This window comes from Lissotriton vulgaris, chromosome 12 (assembly GCF_964263255.1).
Source record: "Lissotriton vulgaris chromosome 12, aLisVul1.2, whole genome shotgun sequence".
In the NCBI taxonomy this organism is placed as follows: domain Eukaryota; kingdom Metazoa; phylum Chordata; class Amphibia; order Caudata; family Salamandridae; genus Lissotriton; species Lissotriton vulgaris.
Window position 1 is genome coordinate 106,934,638 of NC_141700.1, and position 22,869 is coordinate 106,957,506.

At 44.0% G+C, this 22,869-nt stretch overlaps 1 protein-coding gene across 1 annotated transcript in view; it reads left to right on the forward strand.

The window, feature by feature from the left end:
- HCN3 (hyperpolarization activated cyclic nucleotide gated potassium channel 3) overlaps positions 1 to 22,869 on the forward strand; it is a 167,234-nt gene that overhangs the window by 76,600 nt on the left and 67,765 nt on the right. Inside the window, exons 2-3 of the mRNA XM_086947398.1 lie at positions 17,291 to 17,720; positions 18,884 to 19,045. Coding sequence (XP_086803524.1) covers positions 17,291 to 17,720; positions 18,884 to 19,045 — 592 coding nt within the window. The remainder of the gene's footprint in view (positions 1 to 17,290; positions 17,721 to 18,883; positions 19,046 to 22,869) is intronic.

Sequence of the window (22,869 nt, forward strand, 5' to 3'; positions counted from 1 at the left end):
ATTTCCGGTTTCCGTTATGCGTAGAAGCCCTAGAATGCAAACATTAAAACTTGGTCACTAACTCGTGGCTGTAGCTTTGCTGCTTACATTTCAAGTCTAGTCATCTGTTAGATGTAGTCAACTGGGCAAACATGTCCTCAAGGAGCATAATTTTCTCTTCTACTTCAGTTTTGCAGCAGAACTTAATCCAATATTGATAACAATCCGTTTGGGCGACCAAGGTACTACTTATAGAATTTGCTACCAAATGATTAGGCCAGAGCACATTTATTTCACAGTCATATTTCTGCATAAATCCAGTTTATTGGGTTTCAGGTCATTTGCGTTTACTCTTTTTCTCGAGTAGAAAATGTCACTCAGTCAACCAACCCAATAAATTGAGTTGGTGTCTCACATGATTTTGTACCCGAGGCCACATCTCTTATACATTTAAATGAGGGCACTTCTATTATACATTTAAATATTTTCCACGGTCGCCTCCATCGTAATGGTTTAAAATGCGTCACTTTTTACGTATGGCACGCGTGAAGTTCTCTTGGGCAACTCTCTAGCTTTCATCTTTGTGGCGTACAATTGGTCCTTGTTTCTTCAGCTTTGTAATCTTTGCCAGCTGTAATTCCAAATGTGAGGGCATTAAAATTAAAAACGTATTGCTTTAATTCCATTTGCATGCTCAGCACCACACTATTATATAATTGAAATCAGAGGTTTGAAAGCCAGTGGGCAGGAATTATGGACGGACTGGGATAGAAACTTGGCCTGGAAACCAAAATAAAAGTGTTCACCATTAATGAATTAGATAGCTAAAAAAGTGACCCATATTTGCACAACCGGGCTGTTTTGAACTTGTAAAGACATGGCGCATAGGCGGTTTGCCAGGTATGGGAGACTGTATGAATGTATGCTTGCTCCAGGCATGTTTGTGATGACATCAGGGAAATCAACAGTAAATATCGCTCCACCAGAAGATACAACTGGTCAACAAACAGCTAAAAAAGCAACAAAACACTGACCTTTCAAAGCAGGTTGGCCAGTAGGGCATCCTCAACCTGGCAGCAACCTCTGTAGCGTGTAAAAGGCAAAGATGTGGTACATGTAAGCACTAAATCTATTCTAGGGCTTAATAACCCTCTAATGTTGAACATTAGGTAGAGAGATCATATACTGTTATAGGTTACTTAAGGAAAAACTAGGACTTAAGGTAGTAAGTGCTGCTAATTAGGGAGGTTGCTCTTGCTGCTAAATAGGATACCACACACATGGTTATATAGCAGTGACGGTTGCTAGTGATTGTTACGGGGAAGTGGGGGGGGGGGTTAGAAAAAAAGAAGAAAAAAAGATAAGACGACTTACCGTTCGTCGGCCACCACCTTTCCTCCATCCTCCCTCCATTCCTGGTTCCCGGCAGCACCCAGGTTCCCACACTACCCTAAGCCAATCACAGTGCTGTGTCACCAGCATGACAGCAGTGTTGTGATTGGTCTGAGCGGCTTGCTTTTCTGCTCAGATGGAGACTGTAAGCCTGGGTTGGTTCTCCACCCAGCTGTGCGACACAGCCATGTGGAGAAATTAAAAATGCGCATGACGGTTTGGTCGGCACAAGACGTCTGGCCAAATCGTCATGCGCACTTATGGCGCACCAACCACTCCTCCTCCCTCTGACGACAGCCCAGGCCCTCCCCGCCCTAACCTGGTGCTGTACCTTGTACCATGCTCAGAGAGCAGTGGGGCGACGCTCATCCACCTTAGCGGAGGAGCTGCCGCTGTTAAAAAGTGACTAAAGACCACCTGCACATCACACACTTTGTCAGACCCACAAATACCCAAGTTTTCCAGGTTGCCCGAGACAGGTGGCGGTGGACCATGAGCAGTAATTGGAAATAAACCAACAGAGACAAGACATTGTGAACTGTCAGGTAGCTGACAAGAGGGCCACTCGCCTGGAAGTAAGAGGAGAGTACAGAACACTGCTGGGGGCTTCTCGCTCCATTTTATGTTCACGATGTGATGCATTCCTAGTGGAAAAGCCAATGCTGTGTAAGAAGAGTAGCTGTTCATAATGTTGTGTAGAGTCTGAGCACCTCAGCAGCATCCAAGGCATGCACACTAGCAAAGCATGCATCTCTGCAACAACATGCACGTGCATGCACACAAACAAAGCATGCGCATGGACCTCAATAAAGCATGCACCACCGCAAATCATGCACATATGAAGCATGCACTACAGAAGCACACACAGACAGACAAAACCCAGAGCATGCATCACAGCAGAGGAGATACAGGTGCAGACTAGGTGCCCAGAGAAAGCAAGACAGAGAGACATGCACAAATGCATAACCCTAAATATGGTCCATTGAACAGTATGCACATTTGTAGTTAAAGCAAGCTTAGCTCGCAGCAGATGCTGCGTGTGCAGTGCCCCGCCTATCCCGCGCCTGCCGGGCACGCACATACACAGCATCCACAACATTTCCTTCAGCAGACCATGTATATGAAGGTGATATAGGGCCATCATCCAAGCAATGATTGCATATTTGTGACACAGAGAGGATACAGCGCAGCCATACTTGTCCATCTTCAGTCCCAGGACCATGAATTTGTGCTGCACCAATAGTGCGCACATGGGAGATCAAGCACATATGCAGCGTACACACAGCAAAAGATTAATTTGAAAAAAAAGAAGAAATAAACTCGTTAAAGTTTACAGAAAAAAATTCAAAGCCCGAGTTTGTAAAAATGTATCAATGCATGTACATATGGGACTTATCTTGCACAATTTTATATCTCCTGATTATTTTGCATATGCGTATAATGTTAAAACCTCTATGTATGTATATTTTTATGTGAAATGATATAGCTACATATTTATATATTTTCCTCCCACTGGAGAGAAAAAAAATATGAATGAACTATTCTCCCCAAACAACTACTCTAAGACACATCCTATTCCTTTTCAAAATATCTCCTACCTCCACTCTCAGACTCATCCCAAACCTCTTTTACTACAATGGACTCCCAAACAACCCTTTCCAAAGTCTTTCCTCCTCTATTCACCCTTTATCCTATTCATTCAACTAACAGGCTCATATGGCTTCCGCTCCCAATAGCAACTTACATTTCCCTCTACTAATCCACCGCGAATCCACCTTGGGTTTCGAAGTAGTGTGCTATTCGCCGAAAAAGGCGTAAATGCCTCGTCAGGGGTAGTAAGTGCTGTATAAATACAATTGCAATTACATACCATGTGCATACCAGAACATGCTTATGTCAGTAGCTAGAGATTGCGCATGCCTTGTCAGATTAAGTAGAAACAGAGCACTCAAGCACCTACATTCTGCTTGCAACATGCATGTCTGTGTCAGCTCAACGTGTGCAGTTGAGCCTGAATATTTGCCAAATACAGGCATGTGCACTGTATGAAGCATTCTGCACTGAAAAGGCCAGGACTACTGATGCTCCATGTTCAGCCCAAGTTTTTTATATTCAGGATTGGCTCATTATTACTTCATAAAAGTTCGAACGTTTGCCCTCAAGGCATCTTATATCTCTATTTCCTGCATCCACGGCTGGACTGGGAACCGAAACTGGCCCTGGCATACAGCTTGGCTGGCCCTGGGTGGGAGGAGGGTGCTGGTTGGAAGCACCACTCCCATCTGTCTCACTGCTGCCGCTTGTGTTACAGGGGTCCAACATTGCAGCTATGCTGCAAAACCGGCCCCCGGCAACAAAAACGCCCCCCAGGGGTCCAAAACCGGTCCTCACCACGGCGGCCCACCGGGGAAATGCCTGGTGCCCGCTATGGCCAGTCCAGCCCTGCTTGCATCAACCTGTAATGTTTTATAAAGGGAGAGGATGCGGCCCAGGTTGCTACCCTACAAATGTCTGAGGCGGATGCCCCCTGTCACTGTGGTAGGCAAGGAGCGATGACCCTTGTGGATCTGCCCTCAACTCCTGCTGGAAAAGGATGTCCGGCTTCTGTATAGACTAGGGCTATCACGGCTTTTATCAAGGCATGTACCCATCTGCTGAAGTCTGGGACTGAGGGCTTTAAATCTCTTTTAGCCAGACCAAAATTAACAAACAGAGAGGTTGGAACTCTAAACTCGGAGACTTCATCCAGGTGAATCCACATTGCAGATCTCGTTTAGTTGGTCTGGAAGATATACCAGGGTCGTTATTGAGTGGTGATTCCAGCGTTGGTTCACCTTTTATTTGGGGCTAGAGCGAGTGTCTCCTACGTAGGGCGAGCGGACACTATGTGCGCGTTCTTTCTCTCTTTGCGTCAAAACCTTTAGTATACCCCAAAGTAGCTCTGCGCACAGTTTATATTTCTGGGTAATGCCTCAGTTACTTACCGGTAATTGAATTACTCTAAGTCCGTGTCTCGCTTTGATTAATTAGACCCTCACTCCTGCCCTGTGGGGACCAGGCCAACTGTGTTCCTTGAAGGTTTGGCTCAACTACAACCGGATGTAGTTGGCGAAGGAGCGGTTTGTATGGTTAACGTGCTTGGTGTGGATGTGTTTATAAGGCGCAGCAGCCTCTCATTTTAAATTAGGCAAAGGAAGAGCAACAAAGAGGTCATATCAATCAATCAGAACATTTGTAAAGTGCACTACTTACCTGTGGGGGTCTCAAGGCGCTGCAGAGGGGGGAGGCTGCTACTGCTCGAAGTCATCTGAAGGTTAATAGGTCCTGGGTCTGCCATAGGGGGATGGGGAGGGTGTTCCAGGTTTTGGCGGCGAGGTGGGAGAACGATCTGCCACTGGAGGTTGCTCCTCGGATGCGGGTGACTGTGGTGAGGGTGAGGTTGGAGGAGCGGAGCTGGCGGTTGGGGGTGTAGAAGCTGAGTCGTCTGTTGAGGTATGCTAGTCTGGTGTTGTGGAGTGCTTTGTGTGCGTGGGTGAGGAGCTTGAAGGTGATATTCTTGTTGACCGGGAGCCAGTGCAGGTTTCTCAGGTGGGGTGTGATGTGGCTGCGGCAAGGGATGTCGAGGATCAGGCGTACGGAGGAGTTTTGAATGCGTTGGAGTCATTTCAGGAGTTTGACCGAAGCTCCTGCGTAGAGGGTGTTTCCGTAGTCCAACCTGCTACTGACAAGGGCCTGGGTGACCGTTCTTCTTGTTTCAGGGGTGATCCACCTGTAGATCTTGCAGAGCATGCGGAGGGTGTTAAAGCAGGAGGACAAGAAGACGTTGACCTGTTTTGTTATGGAGAGAGTAGAGTCGAGGATGAACCCTAGGTTGCGTGCGTGGTCGGTGGGTGTTGGAGCTGTTCCCAGTGGGGTCGGCCACCAGGAGTCGCCCCAGGCCGAGGGATTGGAGCCAAGGATGAGGACTTCCGTCTTGTCCGAGTTTAGCTTCAGTCGGCTGTTCTTCATCCACTCTGCGACGGCTTTCAGTCTTTCGTGGAGGTTGGTTTTGGCGGTGAAGGGTTCCTTGGTGAGGGAGAGGATCAGCTGGGTGTCGTCAGCATAGGAGATGATGTTGAGGTCGTGCAGTCGGGCAACGTGGGCGAGCGGTGCCTTGTAGATGTTGAACAATGTTGGGCTGAGGGATGAGCCCTGGGGTATGCTGCAGATGATCCCGGTGGCTTCGGAGCGGAAAGGGGGGAGGCGGGCGCTCTGGGTTCTGCCAGAGAGGAAGGAGGTGGTCCAGTCCAGATTAACTTGCTAGAATATATAGATAAAAAAAAGAGAAAGAAAGAGGAGAGAGGATGGAGTAGAAGAAAGGGAGGTGGCCTTCTTAGGAAGGAGGGGACCCACCATCAAGCATTCGTTTTTTTAAAAGTCTCTGTTGTCCTTGCCTTCCCTTTACCTAATCTCTCATCTTGTACTTCAATCCACCCCATCTCCCTATTCTACGCTTGTCTCTCTGTCCCTCGTCCTTCCTTGCCCCGCAGTATCTACCGCTCTGTGGCAATCTATTTCTGTTATTCACATTTCCCCTCTTACTTTCCTTCTCTCCATTTCTCCTTTCTCTGTTGCCCTTGGATAGTTCCCCCTCTCCTTGTTGCCTCTGTCACCTCCTTACCCCACCTCTCTCCTCCTGTCTGTCTGCCTGCATCCCTGTATGACTTGTCCTGACCTCTCCAAGAGCGCATTTTCCTCTTAGGGACTGATTAAGCCGCAGCAATCAGGCCCAAAGAGCACCTTTCCTGGTACAATGCATTATTCACTCTGCTTTCCCTGATTTGACAGGCTTTTATTTCTTTCCATTTTTCCATAGGCTTGATGTACCAAAAAAACATTACCACACTTTAACATAACATATGTATTTGAAAGGCTCATGTTCACCCCTTGGCATTGAATAACACATCTTAATTGTTATACAACTTAATAGTACTCCTTTCACTGACCTCAGAAGGATGAAAGGCTGAGTGGAACCACTGGAATGTTGGCGCTCCGGGCTTATACCAGCCATTATAAGCCCGAAGCTACACCATTGTCTTCAATGGAGCTCTCAACATTCCAATGTTCTAATATAGCCTTATAGCCCTCTATAACAGGCTATACCGGCCATTAAAGGCCCGCTCCAGTGAAAAAAACGCCAGAGACAAAGGCGGGGAACTTTAACAAGGGAGCGGGCTTTTAATGGCGGGTATAGCCCGCTACGGAAGGTTATGAGGCTATTATAACATTCCGCCCCTAGAGAGTAGAAGGTTCTAATTGGTAAAAGAAAGGCCTCACTGAGTTGAAATCCTTCAGGCTCCCTGGAGCCCTTATTCACAGCAACAGATGTTAAATGAAAACATTGGAATGGTGATGCTCTGGGCTTCTACCAGCCATTAGAAGCTCGGAGCACTCCAGTGTCTTCAATGGAGTGCTCAACATTCCAATGCTCTAATATAGCCTTAGAGCCTTAGAGCCTGCCATAGCAGGTTCTATCGGCCATTAAAGGCCTGCTTCAGTGTTAACAAGGGAACAGGCCTTTAATGGGCGGTAGAGCCTGCTTCTGAGGGCTTTAAACCTATTAGATCATTCCTCCCCTAGAGGGCAGAATGTTCTAATTTGTAAAACAAATGCCTCACGGAGCCCGAGGGGGTTGAAATCCCCTCGGGATCTGTGAGGCCATTATTAAACATTGGAATGTTGATGCTCCGGGCTTCTACCGGCCATTAGAAGCCCGGAGTACTCCATTGTCTTCAATGGAGTGCTCAACGTCCCAGTGCTCTAATATTGCATAGCTCAGGTTGTCAAGGCTCCCCCTGAATACATTTTTGTGAAGCCCTGCCCCATTAGTCCATGATTCACCCAGCGTAATATCTAATTCCTGGTCTTTTGTCACAGTACTAGTTACCCCATGAACCTGCAGTCTACCAACCATTTGCGAATGTAGTACGGAATATCGTGGCTAGGAATACAGAGATACGATTGTGGATAGACTATTGAGGGACAAAATTTCAAAAAGTACGTTCAAATAGAGCAAGTATAGATTTACCATTCTTAGCTTTACATCTATGTACATTGAAGTTATATGTATATATCTGCAAGGTACATATATGTGGAGTTAAGTGTAGAACATCTATACTTACATACATTTCAATATTGTATGCCATTGAGATTCCTACCTCGATATTCTAGGGAGACATCTCTATTTCCAACTTGCAGTTATGCATGTTGAACCGATAGTAAATACCGATAACTGACAGTCTTGCCTGTGTATATCTGTGCATCCAATACAAAGCTTCCTTTCTTGCTACATTTATTCATGGTACTCAATAAAGATTTGTGCTGGGGTGGATGTCATTTTTTAATTTTTTAATTTCTTGTAGCAAAAACTCGACCCAAAGGTATCAGAGAGATTTACATGAGCACCAGTGATTTTATCCTTGCTGCTTAATTTGAGCTAGTGTTTGCCAGGGCTCAGCACCAGTACTTAATCCTCTGCGCCGGCACTTATGACAGTCCACCACTTGGTTATGATAGCGCCATTCCAGCAGGGAATGGCGTCCCCAGAAGCACACTGGATAGAAAAATTCCTTTCAAGACTTGATACTTTCAGAATAAAGTTTTATTGAAGCTTTTTAAATTTCTCTTATTGTAATCCTTGTTTCTCCATATAGTTCATAAATCAAAATTATATATGGCCCAATGCATTTCGGGCAATGCTGCCCTTCATCAGGGGCATTGATTTTCTATTAAAAAAGATGAAACACAACGTGTCATAAATTCGTTTTCAAGTACATGTGAAGTTTCATAATACCTTAACACTGTTCACTTCTTGATCACTCTGCACTTAGACATGTATAAGCAACTATCATAAACATGATTAAACATTGTCAATTAAATGTGATATATGGCATCAAAATCATCAAAATGCATGAAATAGCACAAGCTTGTGCACATAATAATCAATGTGATCGTTTAACATGCTAAAAGATATTACTAAACAACTGGAGTCATACACTAAAGATATAAACGAAAGAAAAATCAGGAAATTCAAACATGACATGCTTGATTACAAGCTCGGAGAAGTTTATAACTGGGCTGACATATATGCAAGGAGAAGGCAACAAAAATTTACATCAAATAGACAATCTGATTAAACATCATCTTCAGACGATTCTCAATCTAGGAGACAACCCTCGAGATTTCAACCGCCCACAAAGAAAACACAAGAGCAACCAACCACATCCAGTGGCACAAATAAAAATGGCAATTCTTTTTTGGAGAGAGGCCAGAAATCAACCGAAGAACCAGGAGGGGCAAAGGTCAGGTAACGGAAGACTCAATTTCAAGAAACACCAGGAGTCAAAAACCCTAGTTATAAACCTTTCTAATCAACAAATATCAAATGTCGAAATGAATGTTCTACAAAAAGGAAACACGTTTGTATCAACATTTCATTCTAAACTTCTGGATACACAAATATGCATCTACAAGTTCATGAGAAAGTTACGTTTGCGACACTTTTTCAGTAATGTCATCCAAATTACTGATGAACCACCCAAGGACACCCTAATGGGTCTCAGAAACAAAAGTAAATTCACCCCTCCGGTGAGTCACAAGGTCCTGGACGCATTTGAAAAGGTTATAAGTAAAGAAGTAGAGAAACTTTACAAACAGCCTAAGTCGAGAGTCACCAATTTTTCTAACAAAGAACGGAACATTTTGAAAAAACTGGCAGAAAACCCTGAAATCACCATACGTCAGGCAGACAAGGGGGGTGCCCTTGTTATCCTAAACACAGACTATTATGATAACCAAGTCAATGAGCATGTCAATGATTCAAACATCTACTACAAAACAGACAAAGATCCTACGAAAGAATTCATAGAGATACTGTCCACACTAATAAATCGCACCATGGACCTAGGTGTAATTGGATCCAAAGAAAAACAATACCTCATCAAAACTAACCCATCAGTACCATATATATATATATATGATACCGAAAGTACATAAACATCCTACCCATCCTCCCTGCAGACCTATTGTGTCCACAGTTAATTCCATCCACGAGCCAATTGGAAAGTATATCGATCAACATCTACAACCTTTGGTACAATCTATGTCAACTTACATTAAGGACACAACCCATTTTCTAAACATACTTGAAGATCAGAAAGCATTATTCACCAGTGAAATGATACTCTGTACCATCGACGTTCAGTCATTATATACCTCAATCCCACACAATCTTGGTTTAGATGCGACAGCGTCATTTCTCATGTCATCAGAAATGGAAGAAGGTTTAAAGGTATTCATCATGGAACTCTTAAATTTCACATTATACCACAGCTACTTCGCATGGAAAGAGTCATTTTACATTCAAAGCTCTGGTACCTCTATGGGCAATTGTGCCGCACCTGCTTACGCGAATCTTTTCATGTACAGGTTTGAACTGGACAACATTTTGAGTAAAGAACAGTGGTCAAAAAATCTCATTACATATAAGAGATACATTGACGACATATTCGTCTTATGGAAGGGCACGCAAATGGAGCTAGAACAAGCCATCGAAGATTTGAATGAGGTCAACGACCGGATCAAATTCACCCACAACCTACAAAGAGTCAGTTTACCGTTCCTGGATGTACTCATCCAGAAGATTCAAAACAAACTTGAAACCAGTGTCTTTACCAAAAGCACTGGCAGAAATAACTTATTACACTTTGCAAGTTTTCATCAGCACTCTTTAAAAAGACATTTGCCATATTCACAATTGTTGCGAATAAAAAGGATCTCATCAACGACTGAATCATTGAACCAAAGCATACAAACGTGCATTGACAAATTTCAAGAGCGAGGTTACCCAATGGAGATTCTAGAAGAAGCTAAAACCAAAGTATCCAAAATTGAAAGAACATCATTATTACAATCTCCACCAAAGCCCAAAGAAGAGGAGAGAATGGTATTTGTTTCAAAATACTCAACTGAAAGCACCAAAATCAAGAAAATTATATTGAAAAACTGGTCACTATTGACATTGGAGGAAGATTTCAGAAACATTTTCCAACAAAATCCACGATTTGCATTTCAGAGATCTTCAAACATCAAGGAGATATTAAACAAAAAATCACAGAGTCTTACAAACAAACATAAGGGTATGTTACCCTGCCACAATTGTGGCAGTTGCAACGCAATCATAAAAGGCACGGAAATTAAACATCCCAGTCAAGGGTTCTCTATCAAATTAAGAGTTACAGCAACGTGCGACAGTCGGAATTTGATCTACCTGATTAAATGCCCATGTGGCTTGGCTTACGTTGGGAAAACAGAACGCAAAATAAAGACATGTATGATCGAACACAAAAGTAATATTAGAACTAAGAACGCAAAATCTCCTTTGGCATCGCACTTCAACAACTTTAATCATTCTCCAAGCCAAGTACGTTTTCTTGTGTTGGAATCAGTTCCAGTGTTACCAGGCAGAGACAATACACAATACTTACTAAGAAAAGAAATTTTCTGGATCTCCTATTTAAATACGGCACAACCGAAGGGCCTTAACGAACGTGTGGATTTAAATTGCTTCTTGTAAATAAGACACACCATCTTATACTTTATTGATTAGTGTGTGAACATAGAAACACAGTAAAACTTTTCCCTTCACCTTTTTGTATATAGTAATCGTTCATGCGCCGTTTCTTTGAACATGCATCAAAATTTGGTAATGTATTTGACCATCATTTAAGGTTTTTTACACACTCTGAATAATATGTGTTGTGCTTTGAAAGATTATGACTACTTGACATGTAACATTTTGACATTTTGATATATGTTATGTACTTCACATTTACTTTATCGTGGCAATGAGATTTATCTTTGCACATTCCTTTTGGCAACGCGTTTTGTTAAAAATATGAACAATCTTCACTTTTTCGTACGTAACTCATATAAACTACACACCGTCCGTTTTCTATGTTTTATCAACCTTCCCGTGTACCACTTCCGGGTCGGGAGGGTTATACATCCGACACCGGTTAAAACTTTGTTAAACACTTCTCTTTTGAACACACGACAGGACCATACAATCGTGTAACAACACGCCAGACAGTAGGTGAGTGTTTCTAATATCACGGCATTTTAACGCACATAGCCAGTTAACCTCGTAATTTATCGGTATTCGGTACTGAGTAAATTGGGTTCCTTTTTACAGAACGCGGTTCGCAAAACCCGTATGACACCGTTCACGCTTTCAGCCTGATGGTGGCTTTCTACTTTCTCAGGTACGACCGCTCAAACGCTATTGACTTTTTGCTTGATACTTTCCATTTCTAACACGCATAAAATTAAGCGCATAAAAAACCCTGTCATTTGTTACAGGTTTACTGTTCTGGGTTCACGCATTGAATTGACCAATTTATACATATGTCAATATACCTCCGTCAGTTTGGAAGGTACGTGCTTGTTAGGTATCTGTTTATTTTTGCTCTCTCACTTTTGCTCATTTACTTCCCGGTTCACTTTTTCTGTTCACTGATTGCAGGACGTATGTTTTTGTTAAACGATCACATTGATTATTATGTGCACGAGCTTGTGCTATTTCATGCATTTTGATGATTTTGATGCCATATATCACATTTAATTGACAATGTTTAATTATGTTTATGATAGTTGCTTATACATGTCTAAGTGCAGAGTGATCAAGAAGTGAACAGTGTTAAGGTATTATGAAACTTCACATGTACTTGAAAACGAATTTATGACACGTTGTGTTTCATCTTTTTTAATAGAAAATCAATGCCCCTGATGAAGGGCAGCATTGCCCGAAATGCATTGGGCCATATATAATTTTGATTTATGAACTATATGGAGAAACAAGGATTACAATAAGAGAAATTTAAAAAGCTTCAATAAAACTTTATTCTGAAAGTATCAAGTCTTGAAAGGAATTTTTCTATCCAGTGTGCTTCTGGGGACGCCATTCCCGACTGGAATGGCGCTTTCATATTCATTAGTTCAACTCCAAGACTCAGAAGGAGGAACCCAGGTAGCACCTAACCACTTTTTTTGTGCACCATCTCACCCCCAACTTAGAACTTCGAGTGCGAGAAGGTTCAGCTTTCACTGATAGTCCACCACTTTGGTGCCAGTATTTATTTATTTATCAGGTAAGCACATTGTCAAGAGTTTCATAATTCAATATACATTAAAAAGTAGCAGCCATCCAGGCCATTTTTAAGTTTTGCCTGACCTGGAATAGTCTGAATTATCACACACAAGTGTAGTGTTTAGTAGCTGAGTTGATACTGGCAGTGCTGGATGGGGCAATGGGTGGTGCAAACTGCAGTGGTCTTTTGAGAAGGGCCTGGCATTTGTTGTTTTACAAATTAAGCACTGCTTATCCTTGAGCACCGTAGCCACTAGCAAATTAAGCAGATATTAACAAAGACAATATTCGATTCGATATGCTTTATTCGATTTTGTTTAAAATCATAAAAGCGTACAGTTCAAAAAATACAATCATAGTTAAAAAGTACATACATGTGAAGCACAGATTATCTACAGGTTAAAAAAAAAAACATTTGCTCACCCTGTGAATGTAACATTCATGATAATAACATACTTTACAGGGTTCATGATGACAGTTCTTCCGTTTCATCAAAAGGGAAGGTGCAAGGGGTTGCAGTGGTTAAAAAATGTTATACGGTATTCCAAATCTGTTTGGGGCGGGAATACTACAATAAAGCGGTAAGCAAACTCCTCTACCCGGCCTGGTACAATCCTCAGTCATTGGCCTGGAGGCCGGGATATATGATGTGCTTGGATAGAAGTCATGTAGATCCCAGATGGATATGGGGCCATCGCCTTCTTTAGGTTTCCAGGTTCGGAGGTATGGAACAATGTTTCTACTCCTGAATCTTATTAACACCAAGTCACCAATAATGTCTTTCGGAAGGGGGCCTAACCAACCCACTCTCCTCACGCTCACAATCCCGCCGTCAAGATCATGGGGCAGGGGTCTATTTTTAGATAGCCAAACCTGGACCTTATTTAGCAAGTCATGTTGTCTCTCTGGTTTTCCCTTTTTCAGTTGCGGGACTCCCGAGAGGACGCATACGAATGGAGCTGCCTCTGGAGGTAGATGAATTCGAGAAACCCTGTTGCCCTCTACTCTGGGGACAAAATTATGCAGTGTAGTGGGTTTAGGAGGGGCTTTAGGAATATTTGAGGGCAGAGTGGTGGGAACTGGTGCTCGAGTTTGGGCAACTTTGTTTTGAATGGCTGGTTTAGGCTTTTTTGGAGTAGCAATTGACAAGGGATGGGTAGATATAGAAGCGTGGGTAGAAGTTAACAAATTAAGTTCAATTTTTTCCTCAATCCCTGTCAGTCTATCCCCCAAGGTGTTGATTTTGTCAATTAGGGGGTGTATAATGGATTTGATCAGTTGTTCGATCATTGACAATAGGGCCATCTGGGAAGAGGGAGCTAGGTCGTGTAATTTTTCAGCCACCTCTGCAGTTGGGGGGAAATTGGTAGGGGGCGGAGTTAAGGTTGGGGATTCATTCAGTATTTTTTGTATTTTGTATTGGCTCTCATTATATTTATCCCCGTCATGCTTCCTTTTGTTAGGTGTAGCCCGGACGGGTACTATACGTTGGGTGTTTGTTTTTGTAAATATAGAAAAGGGTTCCAGCACTCTCATTTGGAGTTAACGGATTAATGTTATTTGGTGGGGATGGTAATCCTGCAGGGGCATAGCTAGTCTTACACAGACTATTTAATTCCTCCAACAATGAAAGTCTACACGCTATATTGTTTGTTTGAGGAGAGGAATGATTACAAGGTGGGCTGTCTATAGGCTGATGGCAATTATTTTTATCAGCGTCTCTACGCGAAGGTAACAGTGTGTTATTTATGTGCTTTTCTTGCATCCTCAAACAAGTATCCGACCGAAGCGCTAGTTTTGTGACAACCCCATTCTGGGTCATAATATGACTTGGATGTGAATGAAGTGATTGAGTTTATTAGGCAAATACTACTGTCCAGTACAAAATTTAAATTAGTAGCTTTACCTCCTCCTGGAAGACCAAATGGTGGGGCCCGTGCCGTCCTCCTCAGGCCTCTGAGGGCCCACCCTTTGCCCGGGCTTAGCCCGGCGCAGTCCCGCGCGCGGTCCCGCAACGCGGGGGCTGACCTCCTTTTAATGCGCCTCCTGGCGCGGCAGATAGCGGTGGGTGCGGCTTCCGCTGTGGGGCGTCTGGGAAATGTAGTCCCTGGTGCCCTCTCATCCCCCTCCTCTCTGCGGCCGCTGGCGGAAAGTAGCGGCGGCGGGAGGGAGGCAGAGAGCTGCTTGCCGGGTGGAGAAATGCCAGCAGGTGAGGTTCCGATCACGCAAAGACAATATACAAAGTATTGTACTATTTTGACTATAAAAATGTAGTTAGTATGGAATTATCGCACTCAAACTAAGTATTACACCTTGTGCTGCTGCCGAGCCACTATCAGTGACCTTTGGTAACCCAGTGACCTTTTGTTCATTTTCCATCAGCCTCGGGTCAAGTTAAAACTCGATAAATAAATAAATAACTTGTGGCTACTTACCAACTGTGTCAGTACCACCAGTGGAAGCACCATTTCCTCAGTTACTATAAATATTAGTTTGTTAAACCCCATTTGTGCAATCGTCTTCCTCCTCGTGGTTCCTGTAGTTACTCAGCAATTTTTTATTTTGGGGAGTTTTATATCGCAAACTCGGCACTGAGGTATCAGAGCGCTTTACGTGAGCACCAGTTGCATTACAGCTGGACCCATTCATTTTGTTTGGCACGGGGAGATTGAGTGATTTGCCCAGAATCACAGGATGTCCAGCGTCCCTGTCGAGACTCACACCCAATTTTCCCAGCTTGGAGGTCGACCGTTGTAGCCATTAGTGTCTTGGCTTAGCCACTTTCTAATACTAAATATAAAACGTACTGCTTTTTTCCCAACTACAGCTCAGTAGCAGCATGAGTCCACTTCAGTAAAGTTTCTAATAAGGGAGAAGGCATAGGTGTTGTTATTTTATTATCATATGTGCTTATGTTATCACATGTACTATATAATGTTTTATGATATATGTCTTTTATGCTATGTTTTGTTATTGTTTTTTATTGGCACTGGCATTTGTAGAACACCAAACCCCACATTAGTATGGCATTGCAGCACTTTCTGGGGTCCAGGGGTGGCCTTTCAAGCTGTTTTATTATATGCTTGTATGCTGTATCTATCAAATTGTGATAATGTTGTTTTATGGATCCTGCAGCACACATACAACAAATAGAATTGTCTATGGGCTTTATGTTATTTTTATAGCATTCATGTTGGTGAAGTCTAAGCCTTAGAAATCATGTTTAAGTGCTAGGATACAGGTGTGAGGCACTTCAGTGATACAGACAAGTAGCTGATGAGAAGATGTGCTCGTATATTGGTATCTGCGGCTTCACAATAAAATGATAGATCCTGAAACACACATGGTTAGGACGATAAGCTGATATTGGAGAAGTATCCTTCCAGGAAGGCTTTTCATGTCTAATTCCATTTTGTGTCAAGGTCCAGGAAATTAAATTAAAGTCATAACATTTGCATCAGTCGATGATATTGTCGGACGAGTGTGGCTGTATATAATTAAATATACGTACGTAAAAGGTCACACTTTCATCTCAGAGGACATTTTGAGTTTTATTTTTCTCGCCTAGTTAATTTTCTCTCCATCCGGGCTACCGTAGCCTTTTTATCCGCGACATATCCTACGCTGTGCATGGAGCCCTTCACTCTGGGGACTTGCCTGTATACAATTGCAACATTTTGTGACAAGTAAGTCCTTTTGAAAGTCCTGAGAGGGGCTGTGCGGAGAGGGGCGTGGCCAGGGGCATAACACAGGTCCTTGCAACCTTGGGTGCCCCATTCAACATAAGGCCTATGAATTTCCGTGAGGCACAGTAGTCTCAGGGGCTCCTCAATGCATTCTGCAGGCCCTCCCCATCATTTTGCATTATGCCACTGAGTAGCCACATGCCAAGCATGGTTTCGTATGCACCTGACTCAGGCCCTATCAGAAGCATGCATGCTTGACATAAAACTAATGCCACACAAAACTAGTGGGGTTGCGCCGGAGGGAGGAGATAATAATAATTTAAAAAAACACTTACCTCACGCTGCTGCTCCCGCTGCCAGCTGCCTCGGAGAAGAAGTATGAGGAAGTCCATGGGCCACTCCCACCCAATCCAGACACTGCTCTCAGCACGAGAGAAGCACCATGATTGGTCTGAGTGGCCTGGTTAGATGCTCAGTAAGAGACTGGTAGCCTTAGCCGTTTCTCCACCCAACTGTACAATACAGCTGGGTTGGAGAAATCGAAGTGCGCATGACAGTTGGCTGGCCTAAGATGGCCGGCCAAACCTTCATGGGCACTTACAGTGCCCAACTACTCCTCCTCCCCCTGCTAGCTGTCACACAGGATGCCCGTCCCGTACAGCACTTGACTCGGTAGCATCGGCTAACAGAGAAAAAAAAAAAAAAAATTTATTTTATTATAATTTTATTTTTCTTCTGCAATGAGTGGGGCGACACTCCTCTGCCATTGCAGAGGAGCCGCTGCCAGTCAGCGGTACAAGCCTGTTTGGAATTCTTGCCTATATATGTAGAGTAAAGTCAGCCTCTAGGTGGCGTGGTGAGTTATGTGTGGAGCTTAAGAAGTAGACCCCTACTCGTAGCCTCCATTTTTTCCAGTTCCTTTCACTTACTTCTCTTGTTCTTGTGTCTTCTCTTTCCACCTCCCTCTCTCCCTTCCTTGAATCCCTTCCTGTCCCTCTTTCTGGACCTCTCGTCCTGCCCCCCTTTACCCCGCCCCGGCTTCCTGCAGGTTTTACTGGGATCTCATCATGCTGCTTCTGATGGTGGGCAACCTGATTATCCTCCCCGTGGGAATCACCTTCTTCAAAGACGAGAACACCCCACCCTGGATCGTCTTCAATGTCCTCTCTGACACCTTCTTCTTGGCCGACCTGGTCCTGAACTTCCGGACGGGCATCGTGGTGGAGGACAACACCGAGATCATTCTGGAGCCGCACACCATCAAGATGAAGTACTTGCGCAGCTGGTTCCTCGTGGACTTTGTATCCTCCATCCCTGTGGACTACATCTTCCTCATCGTTGACCTGGAGACGCCTGTGGACTCGGAGGTCTACAAGACCGCGCGGGCCCTGCGCATTGTGCGCTTCACCAAAATCCTTAGCCTGCTGAGGTTGCTGCGTCTCTCCCGGTTGATCCGGTACATCCATCAGTGGGAAGAGGTGTGTACCCATAGCAGTACGGCACATACATTCTTTGCCGCTAGCAGTATTCTCTATGATGGGTTTTGTTGTTTGAAAGGACATTTTCCCCCCATGTAAGACAGAAACATAGAATTTGAACAAGTCTGAACCACACTAGGGAGGGTTAGATCTACCTGGCTTGCCCATTTCCAAAAAGATACAGGTCAGCGGGTCATATCACCTGGCCTTACACAGTAGCGCCACCACACCCATTTGTCCTGTTTATCTCACTTGCAGGAGCAGAGCAGACCAATTTCGTACCTCCATTGCCTTGCAGATGGACCCCCAACTCCAACATAAGACCCAACCAATCCGGTCAGACCAATTCCTCTGCAGATAGGCCCTATCTGTCCTTTGCCGAAGACTAGAACCCCTTGACACCTCTAGTTTGGAAATCCCTCAGGGGTAGATGACCTTTACTCGCCTTTCTGCCCCTCTCATCCTGTGAATTGTGTACCCTTCCAATATGCCCATTGGACTCATCCATTCTGCTCAATTTCCTAGAAATTTGGAAAATGCAAAGGCCCATTCCATCTGGTTGTTGCCTACAGTTAGAAATCAAGGTTATGTTACCTGCAAATTAACCCACATAGCTTGCTCATTTCCCTTGAGACAATGCCTGAAAGCAGTGTCTAATTTGTAAACCACTAAGTGCAGGAGTCACACATGTCTCGTAGGAGGCTGCTGCCGGCGCTGCCGAAAGCCGAGGCCGTTGAAAACACAGGGCTGCCAAGTCTGATTCCACCTCATATGTCTTTGTCCCATCACTCTACTCTTCCAGTCTCTTTAGCTCACTCTTGCAGTTGTTTTTCATTTCTACTTTCTATCTTTGTCAGTGTTTTCCTATATTTCTCTACATTCTCTTTTCACATTTCTCACTCTTGCTCTATGCTAATGTCTGATGGAATCTTGGGCCTCAAAAATTTGTGCCAGTGATCACCACCTGCAGACACCTGTTCCAATTAGGTAAATTCTACCTCATTATATGTCTACAGATAAGAACCAGAAGACCAGTCCGGTTGGGCAGTTAGCTAGTCTGTCTTACCACATAGGGACTACATTAAATCCATCTTTACCCTTTGGCATCCACTTACTAACCTTTTTTTGGCTTCTTTCTTCTCCTTCCTTTTCACATTGGCTAGATTTTCCACATGACCTACGACCTCGCCAGCGCGGTGGTGCGGATCTTTAACTTGATTGGCATGATGCTGCTGCTGTGTCACTGGGACGGCTGCCTGCAGTTCCTGGTCCCAATGCTGCAGGACTTCCCGGAGGACTGCTGGGTCTCCATCAACCACATGGTGGTAAGTCATTTGCTGGTCATGGTACCCCCATTTCCATCTTTACGTCCATGCCTTCCGGCACCCTCGGGGAGGCATGGATTTCCCTTGGAATCCACCAATCCTTAAAAGCAAGATGCTGCATAGTTTGACATTTCACCCTCAAGCTAGCCTGACATTTCACCCTCAAGCTATCTCTATCAAAGAAGAACAGAAAGACAATGTTAAACCTAATGGTTTAGCCAAAGGAAGTCTAAGGACTTTAACACCTGGTAAAAAGGCAGTTAGTCAGGCAACGTTTATCATGCATTTTGTGTGGAATGTACAAATATCCATTTTTTTCAATACAATTTATAATAGCACTGATCACTTGAAGGAGTGGGCATAATCTGGAATAATGGCTTTTACCAATTTGCTTTCTTACGTTCTTACATCTCACCTCTTCCCAATGGCCAATGTTGTTATTCACAACAACTAAGCCCTTAACAACCGGTCAGAGTACATTAAGAAAGGATGCTTCTTAATAAACAATTTCAACACAAAAAAAAGAAAGGATGCTATTTAAGGGAGGCCCATACATTATTAGATTCTGTGCTACAAGGGGAAGGATTTTAAGAAAGACACGAGCATCGTAATATGTGGGAACAGTTGAATAATTTGAATCTTTGTCAGAGGTTTTAACACATGGTGGCCCAATCAGAAAACCATTTTGTATGAGTATGTGAAAGAGTACTTATGTAAAACTCTTTTAATTATTATTATATGCCCTTGTGAATTGCCTACAAAACATCTAAAATGGGAATAAAATGTGATTATTAATGAATATTCATACACACCTAGTACAAATAGAAACAACTGTACCCTCTTGAATTTTTAATAGTAGGGAGTCTGTGGATCAGCCCCAAAACATCAAAAGCTTGTATGAGAAGTTAAGGGAGTAGTCCTGTACTACTTCCTACACTAAAAAATCATATGTGAATCAGCCACATCGTCTTGATTCGTGGTGGGAGGTTGGAGGGAGCTAGTGTGACTTGTCAAGAAAATGACATGTCTCTTGGATGAGGAGAAATAATTCTGCTTGTTTTAAATAATTTGAATGTAATACACTTAAATACATTTTTTTTAAATTTTAAATGTAGTTAGGCTGAAGCATTTTTTAAGTATTGATATTTAAAATATGTATATTAAAAGAATGTGCATTAACATTCGACTTAAATATTGTATACGATTTTTTTTTAACTTTAACAACCTTTTCAAAATGTACCTATACGTTACCATATGGAGATCTCTGCCCCGTTTCCAGAGGTCGTTGCAAAGCTTGATTAACATCAAATATGGTTGTTAAGTCACTACTAGTAGTAATTTTATGGTTGAATATGATATTTTATTGACTGTACTGCTTGTTTCACGGGGTAAGGAAATGTATGTTTACATTTTTGGGTATCTTTAACTTGTAAATGATGATTAGCAAAAAGTAGTAAAGGTACTAAAAAAATGTAAGACTACACTTACACATGTAAATGTACTCGTGACGGGGTTTACCTTGGTGAATAGTCCCCAAAGACTCCAAAATAAATATTTTCAAAATTCTGGTCTTACACAAATATCTCTCTACTAAAATTTCGACTTATGTTTCATTGTTAAATGCAGTTAAACAAGCTACCTATTGAAAATGTAAATGAATGACCACTCTAACTCCAGTAATTAGATGTTAGTGTTGGCCAAGGATATTTCATTATTTTTGTGGGGATAGTTATTGTGGATAGTTTAATAGTCTATATTTTGGAGTCTATGATTTTTAAAAATATTTATTTTCAGGTTGTGTTTTCACATGGACCATGAGGTTCCCGGGAGGAGAGGGTCAGCGCAGTGATCGTATAGGGATGATTGCAAGGGGGGAGTTGCGAATAGAGGTTAGGTCAATAGGAGCATGTGGAAGTCGAAACACAAGAGGTTGATGGGAAAGGAAGTCAGCAAAGTGCACACTGTGTAGACCATGCATCTCTTTATGTCACAGCTGGAGCTACAGACATGCATTTCTGGACCGCCTTCCTCCCTGCAGCCGCAACAGACAGTTGTTTCTGAACAGCCTTCTCCCCTGGGTTCTCTGCGGATAGGTGTTTCTGGACTGCCTTCTTATCCAGGGTTTCTACAGTCAGGTGTTTCTGGAAATTGTGGTCATTGGGGATTCTAGGAACATGTGTTTATGCACTTCTTATCCTAATCCCTGAGGTTTCTCCAGAAAGAACTTTCTGGAAGTTGTTATCTGTGAGGTCTGTGGGGGCAGGTAATTCTGAATAGATTTCACTGAAGAGGCGTTTCTGGAGACTTGTTGTCCCTGAAGTCTCTCTCTGGGGGCAGGCCTTTCTGGGCGCACTTCACTCCTGTGTCTCAGGGGGGCAGGTGTTTCTGGACGCTCTTCACAACTGATGTCTCAGGAGGCAGGTATTTATGGGCACCTGTCACACCTGGTGTCTCGGGGGGGGGCAGGCATTTTGCTGGGCGCACTTCACACCTGGTGTCTCTGGAGGCAGCTGTTTCTGGGCACACTTCACACCTGGTGTCTTAGGGGGGCAGGTGTTTCTGGGAACACTTCACAACTGATGTTTCAGGGGAGCAGGCATTTCTGGGCGCACTTCACACTTGCTGTCTCAAGAGACAGGTGTTTCTGGGCACACTTCACACCTGGTGTCTCAGGAGACAGGTGTTTCTGGGCACACTCAACACCTGGTGTCTCAAGAGACAGGTCTTTCTGGGCATACTTCACACATTGTGTGTCAGGGGTAGGTGTTTCTGGGCACACTTCACACCTGGTGTCTCTGGAGGCAGCTGTTTCTGGGCACACTTCACACCTGGTGTCTTAGCGGGGCAGGTGTTTCTGGGAACACTTCACAACTGATGTTTCAGGGGAGCAGGCATTTCTGGGCGCACTTCACACTTGCTGTCTCAAGAGACAGGTGTTTCTGGGCACACTTCACACCTGGTGTCTCAGGAGACAGGTGTTTCTGGGCACACTCAACACCTGGTGTCTCAAGAGACAGGTCTTTCTGGGCATACTTCACACATTGTGTGTCAGGGGTAGGTGTTTCTGGGCACACTTCACACCTGGTGTCTCCGGGGGCAGGTGTTTCTGGGCACACTTCACACCTGCTGTCTCAGCAGACGGGTGTTTCTGGGCGCACGTCACACCTGGTGTCTCAGGAGGCATGTGTTTCTGGGCACACTTCACACCTGGTGTCTCAGGGGGCAGGTGTTTCTGGGCACACTTCACACCTGGTGTCTCAGGAGATAGGTGTTCCTGGGCAAACTTCACACCTGGTGTCTTAGGAGACAGATATTTCTGGGCACACTTCACACCTGGTGTCTCAGGGGGCAGGTGTTTCTGGGCACACTTCACACCTGGTGTCTCAGGAGATAGGTGTTCCTGGGCAAACTTCACACCTGGTGTCTCAACAGACAGGTGTTTCTGGGCACACTTCACACCTGGTGTCTCAGGGGGGCAGGTGTTTCTAGGAGCACTTCACACTTGGTGTCTCGGGGGTGGCAGGTGTTTCTGGGGGCACTTCACACCTGGTGTCTCAGGGGGGCAGATGTTTCTGTTCGCAATTCACACCTGGTATTTCAGGGGCAGGCGTTTCTGGGCATACTTCACAACTGATGTTTCAGGGGGCAGGTGTTTCTGGGCACATTTCACACCTAGTGTCTCAGGGGGCAGTTTTTTCTGGGCACACTTCACACCTGGTGTCTCGGGAGACAGAAGTGTCTGGGAACACTCAACACCTGGTGTCTCGGGGACAGGTGTTTCTGGGCACACCACACGTGGTGTCTCAAGGGGTCGATGTTTCTGG